Source organism: Podarcis erhardii (assembly GCF_964252035.2).
Source record: "Podarcis erhardii genome assembly, chromosome: 2".
In the NCBI taxonomy this organism is placed as follows: domain Eukaryota; kingdom Metazoa; phylum Chordata; class Lepidosauria; order Squamata; family Lacertidae; genus Podarcis; species Podarcis erhardii.
In genome coordinates, this window is record NC_138498.1 from 53,034,629 (window position 1) to 53,052,173 (window position 17,545).

At 42.0% G+C, this 17,545-nt stretch overlaps 1 protein-coding gene across 2 annotated transcripts in view; it reads right to left on the minus strand.

The window, feature by feature from the left end:
• The window catches only part of BOD1 (biorientation of chromosomes in cell division 1), a gene marked incomplete at its 5' end in the record, with an annotated part of 57,945 nt that overhangs the window by 17,165 nt on the left and 23,235 nt on the right, over positions 1–17,545 (minus strand). Inside the window, one exon of one of the 2 annotated variants that reach the window (XM_081852154.1) lies at positions 4,149–5,608. The exons of the other annotated variant lie outside the window; for it this stretch is intronic. Coding sequence (XP_081708280.1) covers positions 5,425–5,608 — 184 coding nt within the window. The 3' untranslated portion in view covers positions 4,149–5,424. Of the gene's footprint in view, positions 1–4,148; positions 5,609–17,545 lie in introns of those variants that run through there. 2 annotated transcript variants of the gene reach the window in all.

Below are 17,545 nucleotides of genomic sequence, written 5' to 3' on the forward strand. Positions count from 1 at the left end.
AAATCGCGCAGCAGCGGCGTGGCGGCGGCAGCAGCAGGAGGCCCCATTAGCTAAAGTGGTACCTCAGGTTAAGAACAGTTTCAGGTTAAGAACAGACCTCCAGAACGAATTAAGTTCTTAACCCGAGGTACCACTGTAAATGGGCTAACATTAAATGGGAGTTAAATGCCTAGTTGTCATTAACAGCCAGAATAGTTCCCTGAACAGTGGTGGGTTAACTTGGACCATTTTTATCTATTGACACTTTGAAACAGTTGTGGGCGAGGAGGTGGGAGTTGTTTAAATGGGAATGTGTACTTCCCTTGCTGTGGAGTGTTGTAAGCAAGTTCTGTTGTGTTGCGGGGGGGGGGTCCTCCTGCCCCTTCTGCTGAGGAGGTCTCTGGACACCTGCCCCCAAAGTCCTGTCTAGCAAGTGTAAGGTTGCATTGCAGATTTGAATTCAGGTTTTCCCCACCTCCCCAATTTAACATTTTAGCTGAGCTGACTCATGTTTAAAACTGGGCCACGCTGCTCTCTTCTGTATATAAAAGCAGGTAAAGGTGTTTTTTTTAAAAATATTATGGAGAAAAAGAAAAAACTGAAAAATTCTCGCAACCTATTAGAATGCCCAGGTGTTTAAAAAAGTTTGCCACTTGCATTTCAGGTTTGATCTCCATTTCTTCATTGTCCCCCACCTTCAAGCTTCTGGACTGTGTTATCTGCTGAACCTCTAGAAGAATTCACACAGCTCCACAGGTGAGCTAGTAAAGTGATCTGGTCCCCTAAACAAGGATCTGCTCCAATAGGATCTGCCCAAGGAGCACTTTACATGGCCTCTACATTCTGGACTTAACTGTCAGGGGTCCTTTACCTTTACATTGTACAGTCATACCTCGGGTTGAATATGCTTCATGTTGAGCGCGTTCAAGTTGCGCTCTGTTACTTCCACGTTTCGTCACTTGCACATGCGTAGACGCTCAAAATGATGTCACGCGCATGCGCAGAAGCGGTGAAAAGCAACGTGCGCATGCGCAGACGTGCCGTCGCTAGTTACAATTGCTTCTGGATGCGAACAGGGCTCCGGAACGGATCCCGTTCGCATCCCGAGGTACCACTGTACTGAGGAATGGGTGGTGGTGATGGTGGTAAAGTGATGAGGCTGAGTTAGGCTCAAAGCAGGAATTTGCAAACTGTCTCAATTCAGAGTACCTTCCACACCATGCCAAGGCGCTCTTGCACATCTGCTACAAACTGTTGATCATTGATGCAAAGTATACGAAGAAATATTCTGAGGCACACACTCTGTTCATGCAGGACTCTGACCAGGCCTGCTGGGGCTCACTGTTGCTCGGTGTGAGCTGAGTGCACCCTAGAACAGACCCAAAGGTATTCATTTTTAAATATTTATGTTGCCTTCTCAGACTGTCCACCCAAGGCAGCAAATGAAAACATGTCTATAACACACCACTATAAAACTTACTAACCATTGTAAAAAGTTGGACAAACAAACAACCCAAATGATCAAGGAGATGGAGCAATTCTGCTGTGGGGAAGGGTTGCAGCATTTGGAACTTTTTAGTTTCGAGAAAAGTTTATATTTAAAAAATGCATGGCATTGAGATAGAGGATAGTGGATAGAGAAAAAGTTTATTCTCCTTTCAGCACTAGAACTTGTGGACATCCCACGAAGCTGAACACTGAAAGATTTGAGACAGATAAAGGAAGGTTCTTGTTCAGGCACCACGTAGTTAAACTGTGGAACTCACTCCCACAAGAGGTAGCGATGGCCAAGAACTAGGATGGTTTTAAAAGACGATTATTGGCAAGTGATGCTATCAGTGATTGCTTTGCTCTCCTTCCATGGTAGGAGGCAGCAATGCTTCTGAACACCAATTGCTGGGAATCGAAGGTGTGAAGAGTGCTCCTGCACGGTTCCTGCTTCTCAACTTCTCACAGACCCACATCTAATTGGCTACTGTGGGAATAGGGTGCTGCACTAGGTGGGCCACTGGTCTGATCCAGTAGGCTCTTCTTATGCTATTAAGTTCCTGCCCTGGTGTAATTTTAGCACAGCATTTCATTTTTCCAGGCTTTAATCTTAAGATGATGCGTTCTATATCTGCAGGTGGTTTTACACTGTTTTTTCTAAATTGATTTGCTGTCTATAGATCTTATTGTATTGTGTGTATATAAGTGTTTTTAAATGGTCTTAGCTGTGTTTTCTATTTGTGTGTTGTAAGCTGTCCTGAAATAGTTTGATGGGCAGGATAGAAATCATCCTTGAGATGAAAGCAAGATAAAGTAATAAGGCTTTGACAGACATCTGCCCAAGGTACATTAAGTCAAAATGGCTCCACTTATGAGCATAGAATGGACTTGTCCATGGCTGCAAATATATAAAATTCACAGATATCTTGAGCAAAACCTTTAGCGACAAGAGCCATTCGCATACCTAAGGCAATGACAAGCTCCCAGCCCCTTCCTTGTCCTGTTCCCCCTTACCTTAATTGCACAGAGAAATGGGCTGCCACACTAAAGAGTTTTAAAGTTTATATTTTAGGCTGTAAAGAGACACAACTAATAATAGGTCCTGAACTCTTATCACATGATGCACTCTAATGAGGAGAGCTACTGTTACGGTACAGCTAGTGCCCAAGGAAACAGCAGGCCATAGGGCTTACCACAAGGTTCACAGGAGTTCATTGGGCCCTGGAAGGCAACACATTTTGTGGAGTGAGTTTCTTTTGGTCCACTTCACATGCACAAACAGCAGTGTGAAGCAAAACACACTGAGGTTGCAGGACTGAGCTTAGCTAGGAGTATTTTGACGGTTACCGTTGCCAAGGTTGTAGAAAGGAGGAACCCCCAGCCACCCTGAAATAAATGGCCAGTGGTGTTGCTAGAGGTGCTGCTGGATCCTTGAAAGACTATGGGGAAAAGACACATGGCAAAAACTTGCATTAAATTTACATATTCTAAATTTGCATCTATATGTATAGATGTATAGGCCGACTTTCAGGAGGAATGCTATAATGTAAGTCCATTTTTAAAAAGTTTTTTTTTAAGTGTTGGGGCAGGGGTAGGAGATTCAGGCCACAACAGGTCCCCCTCCCCCAGCTAACCGCTAACAATGCCCCTATGGCCAGTCACAGTCTTGCACATGGTCAGGACAGCTGCAAAAGATGCACAGCCTGGAACATGCATGGCATTCTTTCTCCCTTTGTCCTTGAAAAATGCATGTAAAAAGTAATACTCCTGACCCGAGATCAGATACCAGGGAGGACAAACTGTAACAGCAGCACAATGTGGCAGCATCAGCAAGCTGAACCCTGCTCGTTTGTGCACAGCTGTTCCCAATTTAGGATTTTGCCAAAACTACCCAAATATTCAGTTCAGCTGCCCAGCACCTTATTGTGCTGGTCACCTGAGCTGTGCTCCTGGCATCCGCAAAACAAACTGTAGTAGAGAATGAAGGAATTCTTTCGCTCAAACCAAAATACTCCTTCCGAAGGCTTTTTCCAATAAGTTTTCATCTTCTTTATCACATAATAAGGACTTAAATATTTTCCCTTGGCACCAAAAAAGTACAGCATGTATTTTATGTAAGACAAACCACAGAGTCTGAGAGATTAGGGGGCTGCTTTGCTTTTGCGATGCCAAATGCAATCGCTTTTAATTGAGGAAAAACTCCCGTGGGCTTCAGTGACAGTTTCAGCCAAGCTTTTAAAATCTACTGTTAACGTTTCCTGAGGTGGGAAGGTACAAGGCCAGCCCAAGAAGTTCTGCTGCCTGAGGCAAAGGATGAGATGGCAGCCCCCTCCCCCACTCCACAGGATGTTGGGTAGACTGCATGGCTCTGTCCTCCATGAGGAGGGAACAGCTTGGCTGGGGGGGGGGGTGAGAAGAAATGGCTAGAGGGGAGCTGAAACAGCTGTCTCCCACCCCATTTGTCTAGTGGTAGGGCTGACCCTCCTAGCAAGCTAAAATCATGGGATATGGATCCAACATCTGCATATGCAGTGTTAAAACAGCAGATGTTGAGCAGTAAGCTGCTGCCTCAGACCTCTCAGGAGAGAGGGAGGGAGGGAGGGAGGGAGGGGTGTGCCTTACTATGTGACAGGCTCTCTCAAGAACTACAACCTCATCGGTCAATAAATTTTTGAAGTGTCTTTTTGGAACTCTTTTTTTATAATTTTCATTTATATACATTGCATCAATCATTCAACCATAATTTTAACATTTCCGACTTTGACTCCCTTCCCCCTCTTTCTGCGGCTCTTTACATTTATTTTCGTCCTTTTCTCATACTCCAAATTGTCTTAACTTATTGTTTTATTCATCTATTCTCATATATATCTCATATATATTTCTGAAACTACAGGTTTTTACAGTAATCCTGCCAGCATCTTGATCTGTTTACAGTTTATTTGTAAATACTCAATAAAGCATTTCCATTATTTTCTTTAAAAAATGTTATCTTGATTTCTTATTCTTCCAGTAAGTTTCGCCATTTCTGCATACTCCATTAGTTTCTGTAACCATTCTTCTCTCATTGGGACCTCTTCTTCCTTCCATTTTTGGGCAAATAACATTGTTGCACCTGTGGTTGCACACTTACATAAATTTCTATACTGTTTAGGTAGTTCTGAACCCATACTTCCCAAGAGAAAAGCTTCCGGGTTTTTTTTAAATGAATGTTATCTTAAACTCCCCCCCCCCCAATTCATTATATATCATTTCCCAGTAAGCTTTAACCTTATTGCAAGACATATGGAAAAAGGCACCTTCTTTCATTTTTACATTTCCAACACTTATTCATTTTTGATATATACATTTTTGCCAATCTACTAGGTGTTAGGTACCATCTACATTACATTTTCATATAATTTGCTCTTAAATCATAACATGCTGTAAATTCTATTGATTCTTCTACAGATATCACCACGTTGTCTGCAAATGCTTTTAATTTATATTGTCTCTGTCCCACCCATATTCCTTTAATTTCTTGATTATATCTTATTCTTTGCACAAAAACTTATAAAACTTATAAAACTAAACTAAGAATAAAGGCAATGGCGGACAGCCTTGTCTAGTGCCTTTAGTTATTTTATAATTCTCAGTCAATACATTATTTACTTATCAATTTTGCTTATTGTTCTGTATATATTGCCTTGACTCCTTTTATAAATTTTTTAGAGAATCTGTCAGCCTGAATAATTCAGTGTCATCAACAAACTTGCCTAGCTCACTACTCACCAAGACTCCAAGTGAGTAGTTGCTAAGTAGCATAATTTCAATACACATCCTTAGGGATCCCCATGGTTTACTTATCACTGTTGTAAAAAGCTAAGCATGTATTTCTTCCTTAGAAGACCTGGTGGTGAAACCAATTTTCCATGTCTTCATAGTTGCACAGCTGTGAACCTAGACATGTCTTAATTAGATTTAGTATAGACTTTGCTCTTCTGATTTCCTCTGCATGCCGCCTTCCAAAGTTAAACTGACAAAGAGCTGTCTTTGAAACCTAAACATTTGTTCATTCCCACTAGCAGAGGTAAGTTCAACAGAAGGCATCACCATTCCAGTTTGCTGCTTGCTTCCTCTTGACTCTGTGCAGCTGAAATTATCTCTGCAATAAAGACAGATGTGGGTGCCCTCCAGTGGGCAATCAGGAGAGCAAACAATAGAAAAGAAGCTTAACACCACCATCATATTAAAATACAATAAGAATAATAAACTCTGGCGGAACGTATCACCTACTTAGTCCATTCACTGGTCATCCTCAAGTGAGAGAGCTCTATCCCAGGATAATGTGGGTAACTCTAGAGGCCTTGTAACTCTTACTAGGTGCTCATCCTCCACTGCTCTCCCTCTAGTCCTAAATGGACACAAGTTGCCAGTCGTTATTTAATGAAAGCTATCGCTGGAAGATTCTTTATCATCCTCCTCTGCCACAGCTTCCTCAGCAACTATCTCAACAGACTTAGAGGAACTTAAGCAAGAAGCAGATTGTGGGCAAGCTGGTCAATAAGTGACTAAAATGTGTCACATTTCTACCTCCTCTAGAATGCTCTCTCCAGGGAGGCTCACCTGGGACCTTCATTACATATCTTTAGGTGCCAGGCAAAAACCTTTCTCTTCAAACAGGCATTTGGCTGATTGATGTTCTATGGCTTTTTAAATGTGTTTGTGGGAGGGGGATCATTGGTTTGTTTTTGTTTATGTATTTTGTGTTCTCATTTTGTATTTTTATGTTGTGAACCACCCTGTGATCTTTAATAAATAAATAAACAGAAGTGGTGTGTGGGTGTTTCTTTGTATGCATCCATGGGAAAATAAATATGGTTATCCACACGACAAAAGAGTCTGCAAACTGCTGTTGGTATTGTAGGGTTTGGCAATTTAAATGTTGCAGATGTGTAAGTAATAGAACACATACAGATAAGTGATGGCTGTAATTAGTGTGGGTGGTATTCAACCAAGTTGTTGGGTGCATGAAACAAGGTTTGTTCGTGCAACAGATCTTTTACCCCTCTCCTCTCCCACTACCATTTACTAAATCTGCTCTGGTGGTTAGGGGGGACCCCTGGAACAGGTTTAAGAGATGCATGCGGCGGGAGAGGGGGGAAAATATTGTTGCATTACGTTGAATTCCACCCAATTTAGGGTTTTATTCCAATGACCATAGGCATGCCATAGGTACAGAGCTCAGGGAGTGTGCAGTTTGTCTACCACCAAAGGTTACTGGTAGCTGAAGACATAGAACATATCGGGTGGTAGTCAGTTAATTTTTTCTCAGAGTAAATCCACTGAAATTAATGGCCCTCGCTTAGTCATGTTTATTAATTTCAATATGACTACTCTGAATAAAACTTAGTTGAATATCACCCATAAGGCAACATGCAATAGGTTTAGATTAAGGAAAGATTCAGATAGTCAAAGCCTACAGAGGAGATATTCTTGTACTGGCCAGGCAGAAGTCTTACATGCTATGGGACTCATTGTAGTTTTCCTCAAGGTACAGCAACTCAGTTAATGAGTGGTGGACTAAGATGAACCTACAGTTTATTTCCCACATGAATGTCTACATGAAATCAGCTGAAGCTAGATACCTAATATTTCATGGCAAGATGGCTGTTTCCATTCTGCTCTTTCCAATGTACAGTCTATAGCAGGACATGGTGGGACAGTCACCTTTTGGCACTGCTGATGTAATGCTCCAATCCAATGTCACTTCTGGAAGTTTTCCAGGCTAAGTATGGGAGATATAGCAACCCCGATGACATAAGAGGCTAGATATAATCATGGCTTGGAAGATGCTTCTTAGGCTTGGAAACTGTTTGTCCCTTCCTTCCTGTAAAACCTCTTTTTCATAGGGCTTATGAGATCACATAAGATAAGCTGAGGAACTGCCTTGGATGATGAGTAGGGAAACTGTATCCCACTCTTCTTGCACACCTCCTGCAAAGGAATTTGTAGGGGCTGGGTTCTCAATGAATATGTCTCTAAGGGGTGTCTTGAAATTAGCTGGTCTTTTCTCCCACGGCTTCTTCTGAGAAGGTTTTTTTTATAGCCTGGAGATTGTCCTGGTTCCTTTAATTAGCACTGACACCATCCTTAAAAATAATAATATGATATCACCAGCTTGTGAGGCTCTTTAGAGTGACATCTGTTTATTCATATTGATGTTCTATTTATACAAAGAGCATCAGTTCTGAGAAAAGCTACTGGATGTTCAAAGTATCACCTTGATGCATGAGCCTTTTTAAATTTGCGCTATTTAATTTGTGGCAGCCAGACGAAATATGATTAAATGGTAAATCATAATCATGATGAGACTTCAAGCATCATAGTAAACAAGAGGCTGTGCTATATATCACAAAGTCCCTGGTTGAAAACTTGCCACTGCCATGAATTCACAGTGCTGCAGTCTTTGTTGCAGGTCTGCAGTATGGGAACAATAATACTGACTGACCTTATGAGCTTGGTATAAGGATTACAGTGTAATGGATGTGAAGGACTTTGAGAAGTCTAAAGCACAAAATAGATGGCAGTGATAACTATCACTATGACCTGGGTCTCACCGAGATGGTACACCAGACCTGCTGGTACATACTGACATGATAAAGGGTCTCCTTCATACAAAAAGAAGCTCTGCACAGCAAAAAATATATGTCAGAGAGAAGGATTCTAGTCTACCTTCCTCCCTGATGTGCTAGTTTCCTTTGTTCAGGGACTTCTGTTCAGTCATGAGAGTCTCCACTTACAGTCTCAAGTAGCACAGCCCAAAAGCAGGTATGTTAGTAAGAAATGAGCCTAGATTGAATGCCTTTCAAATGGCGTCCCAATTATCAGCTCTTCTGGAAACAGAAACCTTGGCATCTAAACCCTCCAAGTAAGTCTTGTTCTTTTTAAAAATAATAATAGCCCAAACCAACTCAAGTGAGTTCTCACCTGGGCATAAGGATCTGTCACTCCAAAGTGCACAAATGCCAGTGTCAGGCAGGCTTCTATAGGTATTGTGATTCTCCAGGAAACAGCAGCATCAGTGCTTGCCCTGAATCAAACACCCTTCAAGATGTGTGAAGAGACGTAACCACACAACACTGCATGTCCAAAAAGTAAACCAAAGATGTAGAATAAGAACATAGGTTGTGCAGGAGGCAACAAAGCACAAATACAGTTTCTGTCCTACACGTGTAAGGCAATAACATTCTAGTATCACCCAACATAAGCAAACTATGGGGGAGCTGCCATTTCTGTCTCGCAATAAGGCACAAGGGAATGCAAACATTTCAACAGTTATTGACTTTATCACTAAACCTCATAATCCTTCCACTTTAGGGTGGCCGAGTAGACTGCTTTTTCCCCCTTAGTCATCTCTCTAGGAAAATTCTAGTCTAGCTCCACTTCTGCAAAGGTTGAATACACATTTGTGCCAATCTACCTTTCATATGCTGGCTGCCTAACTGGTCTGGCAGCTTTGTCAGGAAGATTAGATAGAGAGGAAAATAAATGAAAACTACACCACAGGATGAAGTGGCACTTTTATAAATGAATGAATTCATTTGGGCACAAGTGCAAGACAGACCACTTCCAGCACATGAAGTGGACAATAAAAGTGTTGAAAGCACACACAAGGGATGATGGTAGTAGAGATTTGCAAAAGAGAAACTTGCGCCCAAGGGACACAGAACCGTTAACCCAGTCGTTTCTCTTCATTCACATTTCTAATGCTGATTCTGGGCCCATACACATTTTCTTACTCAGAGAGGATGTCCTCGATAAAGTGTAAAAGAAAATTGTTGGCAGCTATCAGTGACATATCATGTTGGGAGAAGTGAAGTCAAACAAACTCTTGATAGCTGCAGCAGCAGATGCTCTTGAGCTCAATAAGAAGGTTGCCCAAGTTCAGAGCCGGCGGCACTGGGTGCTCGGGATTTCCCAGGCATCAGCTGCCCCCCAGCTTCCAGAATCAGAACATATTTTTTGCTCCCCACACCCCCAGCATCCTAGTAGATGGAGATATCTTCACCAGCCAGGAAGCTGTCATGTCTTTTTGCAGATTGGGGACTCAGGGAGGATAGTTTGAAGCCACTGGACAGCTCCTTGAGCCAATGTCAGCTTGACCTCACTCTCTAGAGATTAGCTGTCTCAGTAGCATGTTACAGGGGCCTTCTGAGGGCTGCCTGACAATCTACGTCCTATTAGCCCCACCGTGCTCAATTAAAGGGCCATTGAGCTCTTCCAAACCACAGGTTCCTATGAGGTGGAGGCAGTGGGGACTGCACTGGAGGGGTGTTCTCATGACCCAGAGGAGTCAGACATGGTCATATAATCGAACCTGAATGGTCCAGGAGTAGGGGGAGAGGGGTGATGCCTCCCCTTCTTCAGTGTGAGAATCGTGGCCACAGACTATGAAAGAGGCCAACAACAGTCCCAGCACAAATTTGTCATACTTCCGTCAGATTTAGAACCACAGTAGAGAACCTGATTATTGACATTTGGCTCACAGTCCTAGTAAAAATACTAGGACCTTGCAAGGACCTGTTGCAAGGAAATGAGGTTGATGGTATACCCTTTGCTCCTATATACATATAAGCGCAGCACAGGCACTGCTCTTAGTGTTTCTTGTGCGATTGGGACAGCTGAAAATTCTCACACGTTCCATTAACTGGATCAGATTCCAGCGGTGATGGGAGGGCAGGGAGTCTTGGTGAAACAGCTCAATAGACCCAGGCCTCTCCTGAGTCCTGACATTAGGCCAAATATTCTGGGTCACATAGTTGAGATCCTCGTGATGAAACCCAATATAGAGGTGGATCAAGCGGTGCTCACCACATGGTGTTAATGTCCTCCTGCACTGACAGACCTGGTATGCCAAGCTAAGCTGTTAACCATATCAGCCCCACAGTGGGTCAAGCTAAGCTGTTAACCATATCAGCTCCACAAGATCAAGGGCATGACAGCTGGTGAATGAGGATCAGGGGCACACCGAGCCAACTTGGCCTACAAATGCTCCAGACTTTATAGTTACCTCATGGTTTTGGAAACCAGCGCAGGGCAAACATGATGTCACCCGTGTTACAGTTTTGCTGCCACTTAACAACATAATATCCACCCTGAAAATTTCCAGAGAACTTTGTTGTGTGTTCTTCTACCGTCTTGTAACCAGCGGCATATGAATGTTGCAAGGTTTATTTTTAAAGCACTCTTCATATTTCCTGTTCCTAAGCAATCACTAAGAGATGATTAGCACTCATCCTCAAATGGATAGGGCCACCCAGACTTCTCATGGGGGGGGGGGGAGAATACTTTATTAGTTACCTATAAAGTTCCCATTACTTTGCACACCCACCCACCCTCAAGCACTGTCCATTCTGAAATATCACTGTAAATACATGGAAAAGCAATATCACCCTTAGGAAAGTAATATTATGACATTAGTAATGTATTAAAGTGTCCAGTTGCAAAAAACAACAGTGCTACGGGTGGCTGTCTCCTCATTCCCAAGCAATCAGAAGTTCCAGTGATAGCACTGCTTGGGATTGCCTACCTTTTGGAAGAGAGATAATAGATTTAGGAGATTTTTGTAATGTTTTTCTTTTTCTTTTCTTTTTTTGCAAAAACAGGAGCATAGGTGGAAGCAAACAGCACAAGCACTCCTACCAGTTACAAGATCCACATGAGACCCCCAGAAAGCAATACCTACACCCCAAGGTGCCTTCAGCTCACAACTTATCTCTCTTGCGCCACTTCTTTCGCTGCCTCAGAATGACTCTGTTCTCCAAAATGACAGCCCTCCCCACACCAAATGCTAAGAGCACCCTAACTGGGTGTGGGTGGTGAATTTCCTTCCCTAAAGTGGCCCTTACTTTTCAGAGATGATCGAGAAACTATCCTCTACCAATTAGTTCCCTAAACCAGAGATGGGGATCCTCTGGCCCTCTAGATGTTGTTGGACTACAACTTCATTATCCCTGGCAATTGGCCATGCTGACTGAGCCTGATGGGAGCTGGAATCCACGAACTTCAGGAGTGACACTGGTTCCCCATCCCTGCGAAAGACAAATATCTAACAACCACCCTGAGGCAGTAACCTGCAATTTTCCTAGCAAAAGATTTTGCCAGCCTGGCCGGTCAGCATTCAGAACAATATAATTATTACCACTGGAACACTATGGATCACTTTGGACCAAGTAATTGTAGCATATGGGTGGGGGAAGATTCTTTAAACTCTAATTAATATATCAGGATTTCAGCTATATCACATTAGATAAATCAGAAGAGATGTTCTTTTTTTCAGACAATATTTGAGGAGGGTGGGTAGGGAAGAGCTGGTAAATTATTTCTTCCACTTGTCCCTTGGATAAATATTTTCTTGTAATTCCCCTTCAATTTTCATCTGAATTGGGAAGTTTGATATTTTGTTATATTTGATTTATTTGTTTACTGGATTTTTATTTTGCTTCTCAGCCAAAATTCCCCAAATGGAGAAGGAATATCGAGAACTGGCGCCTTGGGGAGATGGATACATAAGTAAGAACAATACTGATTTCCTGTTTGCTAGTAACGGCAGACATGCTGTGGTGCATGTGTGTGGCCAGAGATTGTGCCAAAAATGTTTTAAACATGTCTGTCAAAACTGCATTTAATCAAGAACACAGGGCACAATTCAGACAGAGTTAATCATTTTAAAACTCCCACTTAATTCTCCCCCATAGAAATCAACAAGGCCACAAGTACTTAACTTTGGATGGGCATTGCTGGTAAAGTCTATCATAATTTCTGTGTAGTTGTCCTAAAGTGGCAACATCCAATGCTGTTCACCTCCTTCCACAATGGAAATCCACTTGTGCAACAGGACCTCCAGCTTCTCTTCTTCCTCTGTAGCCCTTGTAGCCTCCCTCCCCCAAATCTGCTACCAAATGTCCCCCAATCCTCTGGAGAAGTTTTGGGAGCTGCAGGGAGGGGGCGGAGAGGAAGGGAAAGAACCGGGCAAAGGCCTATGTCCGCTTGCACTGCATTGGATTTCACCTATATCAACAGTTCCAGAGCATCTCAGGTTTTTGAAATGTTGAGCTTTTAGTAGCAAAAAACAGATCTTGCTGAACTCCTCTAGGTACATGCCTGAGTAATTGTAGAAGTGATTGGACCTTAGGTGTAAAAGTAGAAGAGAATGTAGCTAACAAAACTGAATTCAAGATCTAACAGAATACATCTAAAACATATTGAGAGTCTGCCCCGGATCAGTTTCAAAACCTCAGTAGAGAAGAAATGGTTGTGGGAGAGGTAGGGAGGGAGGAGAGAACTCTTAAGTTTTTAGATATTACCCATATCCAGAGTATGGAATTGATTTCTGTATTCAGTTCTTATAAAGCTAATAATTTTACATGGGCACCCTGGAATTAAGTGGATCCTGTATTTTCCTAACTCTCCCATAATTTTATACCAACTCTGTGCTTGGTTATTAAAACAGAAGAAAGGTTTTTCTAATATTCTATACCTCTCCTTTTATCCACTTCGACCACTGATAGCAGTAAAATGCTTCAGATGGGCAAGGCCTGAAAAATAGGAAAGAAAAGAACATTTACCTTTCCACTGTCAAATCCTGGAATTAAAGCCTATTAAATGGCTATATCTGGGTAGGAAAAAAGCATATTCCTGTATTTCAGACAGAAACTATCCTACTACAAAGGATTGATCCTGCACCAAGAATGTAAAATTGCCAGTCCCTCCACCCAGAAAAACAATTCCCACCTCCCAATCAGTTCCAAGACCACATTCTGTTTCCAAAGTTTGGGAATCGTGTTAAATTGTTCTTTGTGGCAAACTCAATTTCCAGCATTTAAAAAATAAAAATAGCTTTCCCTCTGACATCTGTGGAAGTCCAGAAGTGCTAAGTGCTATAACATCACCATGGTTCAATATCCCACCAACCTGCAGGTTTTATTGCATAGTCATATTCGATGTCACAGAGTAAAGTTATTTGCAGCCAAGTCCTCAGCATGTTTATTCTGAGGTGTCACGACTTCAAGGGCACTTGCTCCCAAGAAAGAATGGTCAGAGCTGCAGCCTCAGCCGGCTGAGGTGGCTTCTTTTTTGGGTACAAGCAGGCCATAAAACTTTGCAGACTTTATCTGCCACTCCCTGATGAGACGGAACATTTTTAACAGTGGAAAAATTAGACTTACTAATGAAACTCGATGCTATTTTTAATGGAGAATAACCGTTTCACCTAATAAAACATCCAAAGTCTTCAGAACCTTCAGAACTTCATGAAACTTTATGGCTATGCCTGGCCACTCTTATTACAAGGTAATGAGAGACTATAATGTATCTTGATCATGATGATCATTGTGAGCGTGTAAATTCCAGCCACGTTAGTAATATTTGGTTTTGGAAAGGAAATCTGACATCTGGTAAAAGGCTTTGAAATTACTTGAGGATAGGATACCAACTGGTACAACATAGAAATGTGAAGACTCCTGTCCATGCATCGTTAGGAGTTCACCTAGGAAGAAAGTGAATGTAGCCAAGAGATATAAACGATCTGTTATTAAACTGAGGCTGAAGATCAGGAGATCTTTAATTATTAAATAAAGTGAAACTGCGACACTGTCTTCTTCAAACAGTCATGATGACAAAGATATTTAGTTTCCAAGGGGTACATCTGTGGCAGGGATGGGGAATGTTTTCCAGCCCAAAAGATGCAGTCCCTTGTGGGGAAACTTGGGGTGTGAGGGTCTGCATGCTAGCGGTGTGTGGGACCAGAGGCAAAAGTGGGTGGAACAGGCAATGAATGTGACTCTTACCCTTCTACAGCATGATATATTTCAGTCCTCTGTAAACACATAAAGCCCTCTCCATCCAAACATGTAAGGACACATTCCAGCTAGGTAATAGCATTCAAGGAGGACATAGAGAAGGACCAGTGTGGGGTGTGGCCTGGGGAAGAGTCCCAAGAGCTGAACGGAAAGTCCTGGAGGGCCACATTGGAGCCTGAGGTTTTCCCCACCTTTGTGTGGGAATGTTCAGGGTGGCAGGAGAGGATATCTTGTTTATTAATACCCTTCCTAACTTGTGCTAGCAAGTTCCTTTACTTAGCAGAGTGCATTCCCCTTTACACAGCAGAAAACTAGTTGCAAACTCGTGTGAGTTTCTTAAGACAATATGCAATTCAATCTGGCTTGTCCAGATTGAAATGTGTTCTAATATTTTCCTGGTAAGACCCCTTGCCTTGAACCCCTCCTAAAAGAATAAAGACACCACAGTCTTATACATAATCAATAAAAAGAAAGTTTACTCACGATCAGGCAGAGCAGAGTGTTATCCCTGAAGGCAGGCTTAAGGCTTAAAGTTACAAGCATATACAAACAGGTTTACCCCATATGTGGGTTGACCTAATGACTGCAGTTAGCAGTCCAGGAAGTTCATAGGATGAAAGGAAGATGGAAAAGAGAGAGAGCGGCAGCATGCCTTGTCCTTTTACCAGGTCTGGAAAGGTCATACCCACCCACTAGTCACAAGCAAGGAAGGATGTTCCAGGCTAGGAGGAACAGGAAGTTTCGACTGGCTGGACCAAACATTCCCTTGCATGTCCACTTTAGTAAAACAAGGAATGTTGTACTTGACTGCTCTCAGTGGATTACATCCCACACTTCACCTATGGGATACAGAAAAGCTTCTCCAGATATGCTGGGACATTCCTTCTACTGTGAGAAAAGCAAATGTTACAAGAGATGCTGTTGCCACTCTTTGCCTTTCTCTCCCTAGCCCCCTTCCTCACGGTGTCTTGCATCACACAGCACATGGCACAATAATATTACCATTGTCCTGCCCAAGTCTCACATCCTTAGGCATCAGCAGCGGGAGCAGAGAACTAGACACTGCTGCAACGTCACACATTGCTTTATACTAGAGATTATGAGGAAGATGGGTCAAAGGGACAAGCAGTACATATTAGCAACATCATATATTTTGTAACATCTAAGGTTGCTTTTGCACAAGTTGCCATGATTTGCTTGCTCACTTTGCATGGAAAATCCAGACAATGTCATTGTCAAATCAGTGGCTGCCTGCATTGCTCTTCCATATTTTCCCCATATCTGATTTGTAGTTATTTAAGTTATTTTCCAACACAATTACAGCATCCGCCTATCCAGTGTTGGTAGGCAAAGCTGGCTCCTGTGTCTTTAATTAAAAGCTTCTTAATTGACAGTTCTACACTTTTAGTACTTCCTGTTGTGCACAGTGTGATTGCTGATAACTTGCCTGTTAATTGACTTTCAGATAGCATTTCTTAATTGCCTCTTAAGGTCAGTTCCTGGGCAGGAATGCTTGAAAACTACATTTCCGCCCATTATATTTTGTTTTCACTTCTATATACTAAAATACTGCTATTTCACTGTAAAAAGGAAAAGGAGAAAATGATGAGAAGTTAAAGCCTCTTCTAGAAAAGAAACTCACAAAAAAGGGCAATTACAAAAAGCTGTTCAAGAGGCAATTAACAGACTCAGTCAATAATCCCTCTGATCCACTCAGTAGGAAGCCATCAACAGTAGTTGCAGGACATCAGCTTGAAGTATCCTTCTTGCTTTGCTAATGTCCAATGGCACTCAATGCTGTAATCATTCTCTTACCCAAAATTTAAGCACACATTCTAAAATGCGTATGAGGTTCTGAAATGGATTGCCAGTCAGTGTTTCAGGCTGAGACTACTCACTCTTAATGTACTTTGAGCCTGGTGACACAAGTTTTTCGTATGGAATACATTAGTGCATTCAATTTCCTCAAACCACACAGAGCACATCTTGACCCTTTAGCAGTCTGTGAAGTCGGCAAGAATGACATGGCAGAAAGGCATGCAAAATCCCATTAATATGGCCCCAATCCCACACTCCATCAATATGCTACTGCTTCCAATTATTGATATAAAGCTGTGCTGAACTGAAACTGCAGGACCTTGTTTGTGGGCGTGCGACAGTGTATGTGCACATATTCATGATTGCTACCATGTCACATTCAGAGCAAGGACAAGCTGCAATATCTTCAGCTAACACTATCAAAACAGTAAGCATCACAAGTTTACTAGTATTTGTCACCTTGCCATACAATGGATAAACCTTAAAATAAATTATGTTATGTATCTTATAATACAGATTGTTGTTGTTGTTTAGTCGTTTAGTTGTGTCGGACTCTTTGTGACCCCATGGACCAGAGCACAGTACTATATGTGACATTATTTTGCAGTGCAGTAATGGACAGAAAAGTCACTCTCCAAAACCGATCTGCTCACTATGCACATGATCATAGCCAAGTCTCCTTTCTACATTTCTTGCAACACTTAATCAACTCAAATCACACAGAATTAATGCTTCGTAGAGGGCCCCCCGTTTGCTCCTAAATTGTGCACATTCCACAGAAACATTTAACTCCATCTGTTAAGTATTTATAGATCATAACAAATATATAAGCCATGGGAGTGATGGGGACCCAACTTGTCTTTCAGATCGCTTAGCAAAACTGGATTGCAAGGCTATGACATTTAAGAACATTCAGCAAACCCAGTAGTCTCAGAGTGTTGTGTTTAGAGAAAAATCTGTTTCTGTTCTCCATGCATATAGCACTTATAACAAAAGGAAATCATCAATGGAATACTTATCTGATTAACCTGACTTTTAACTGATGGACATATTATCAAAGCCTCAATATAGGTTTCTTCTAGAGATATTAGAATCATAGAACTGGAAGGGAGCCTGGAGATCCAGTTCAATCCCCTGCTCAGTGCAGGATACAACCGACTACAGTATCCCGGACAGGTGGACCATTCAGCTTCACCTCTGCTTAAATTCCTCCACAGAAGAGGAGCCACAAGTCCACCACTTCTCAACACACCTATTTATGTTCTCAAAATAGTCTTATCTAGGAATGTGCACTGGCATCAAGATTCAACTTGTAGCTGTATCTGTAGCTTTGGAAATGCCAATTAGAGTCATTCTGTGACTTTCCATTTCAACTCCTTATTTAGGACAAACTATATCTATATAAAAAAGGAAAATTTGTT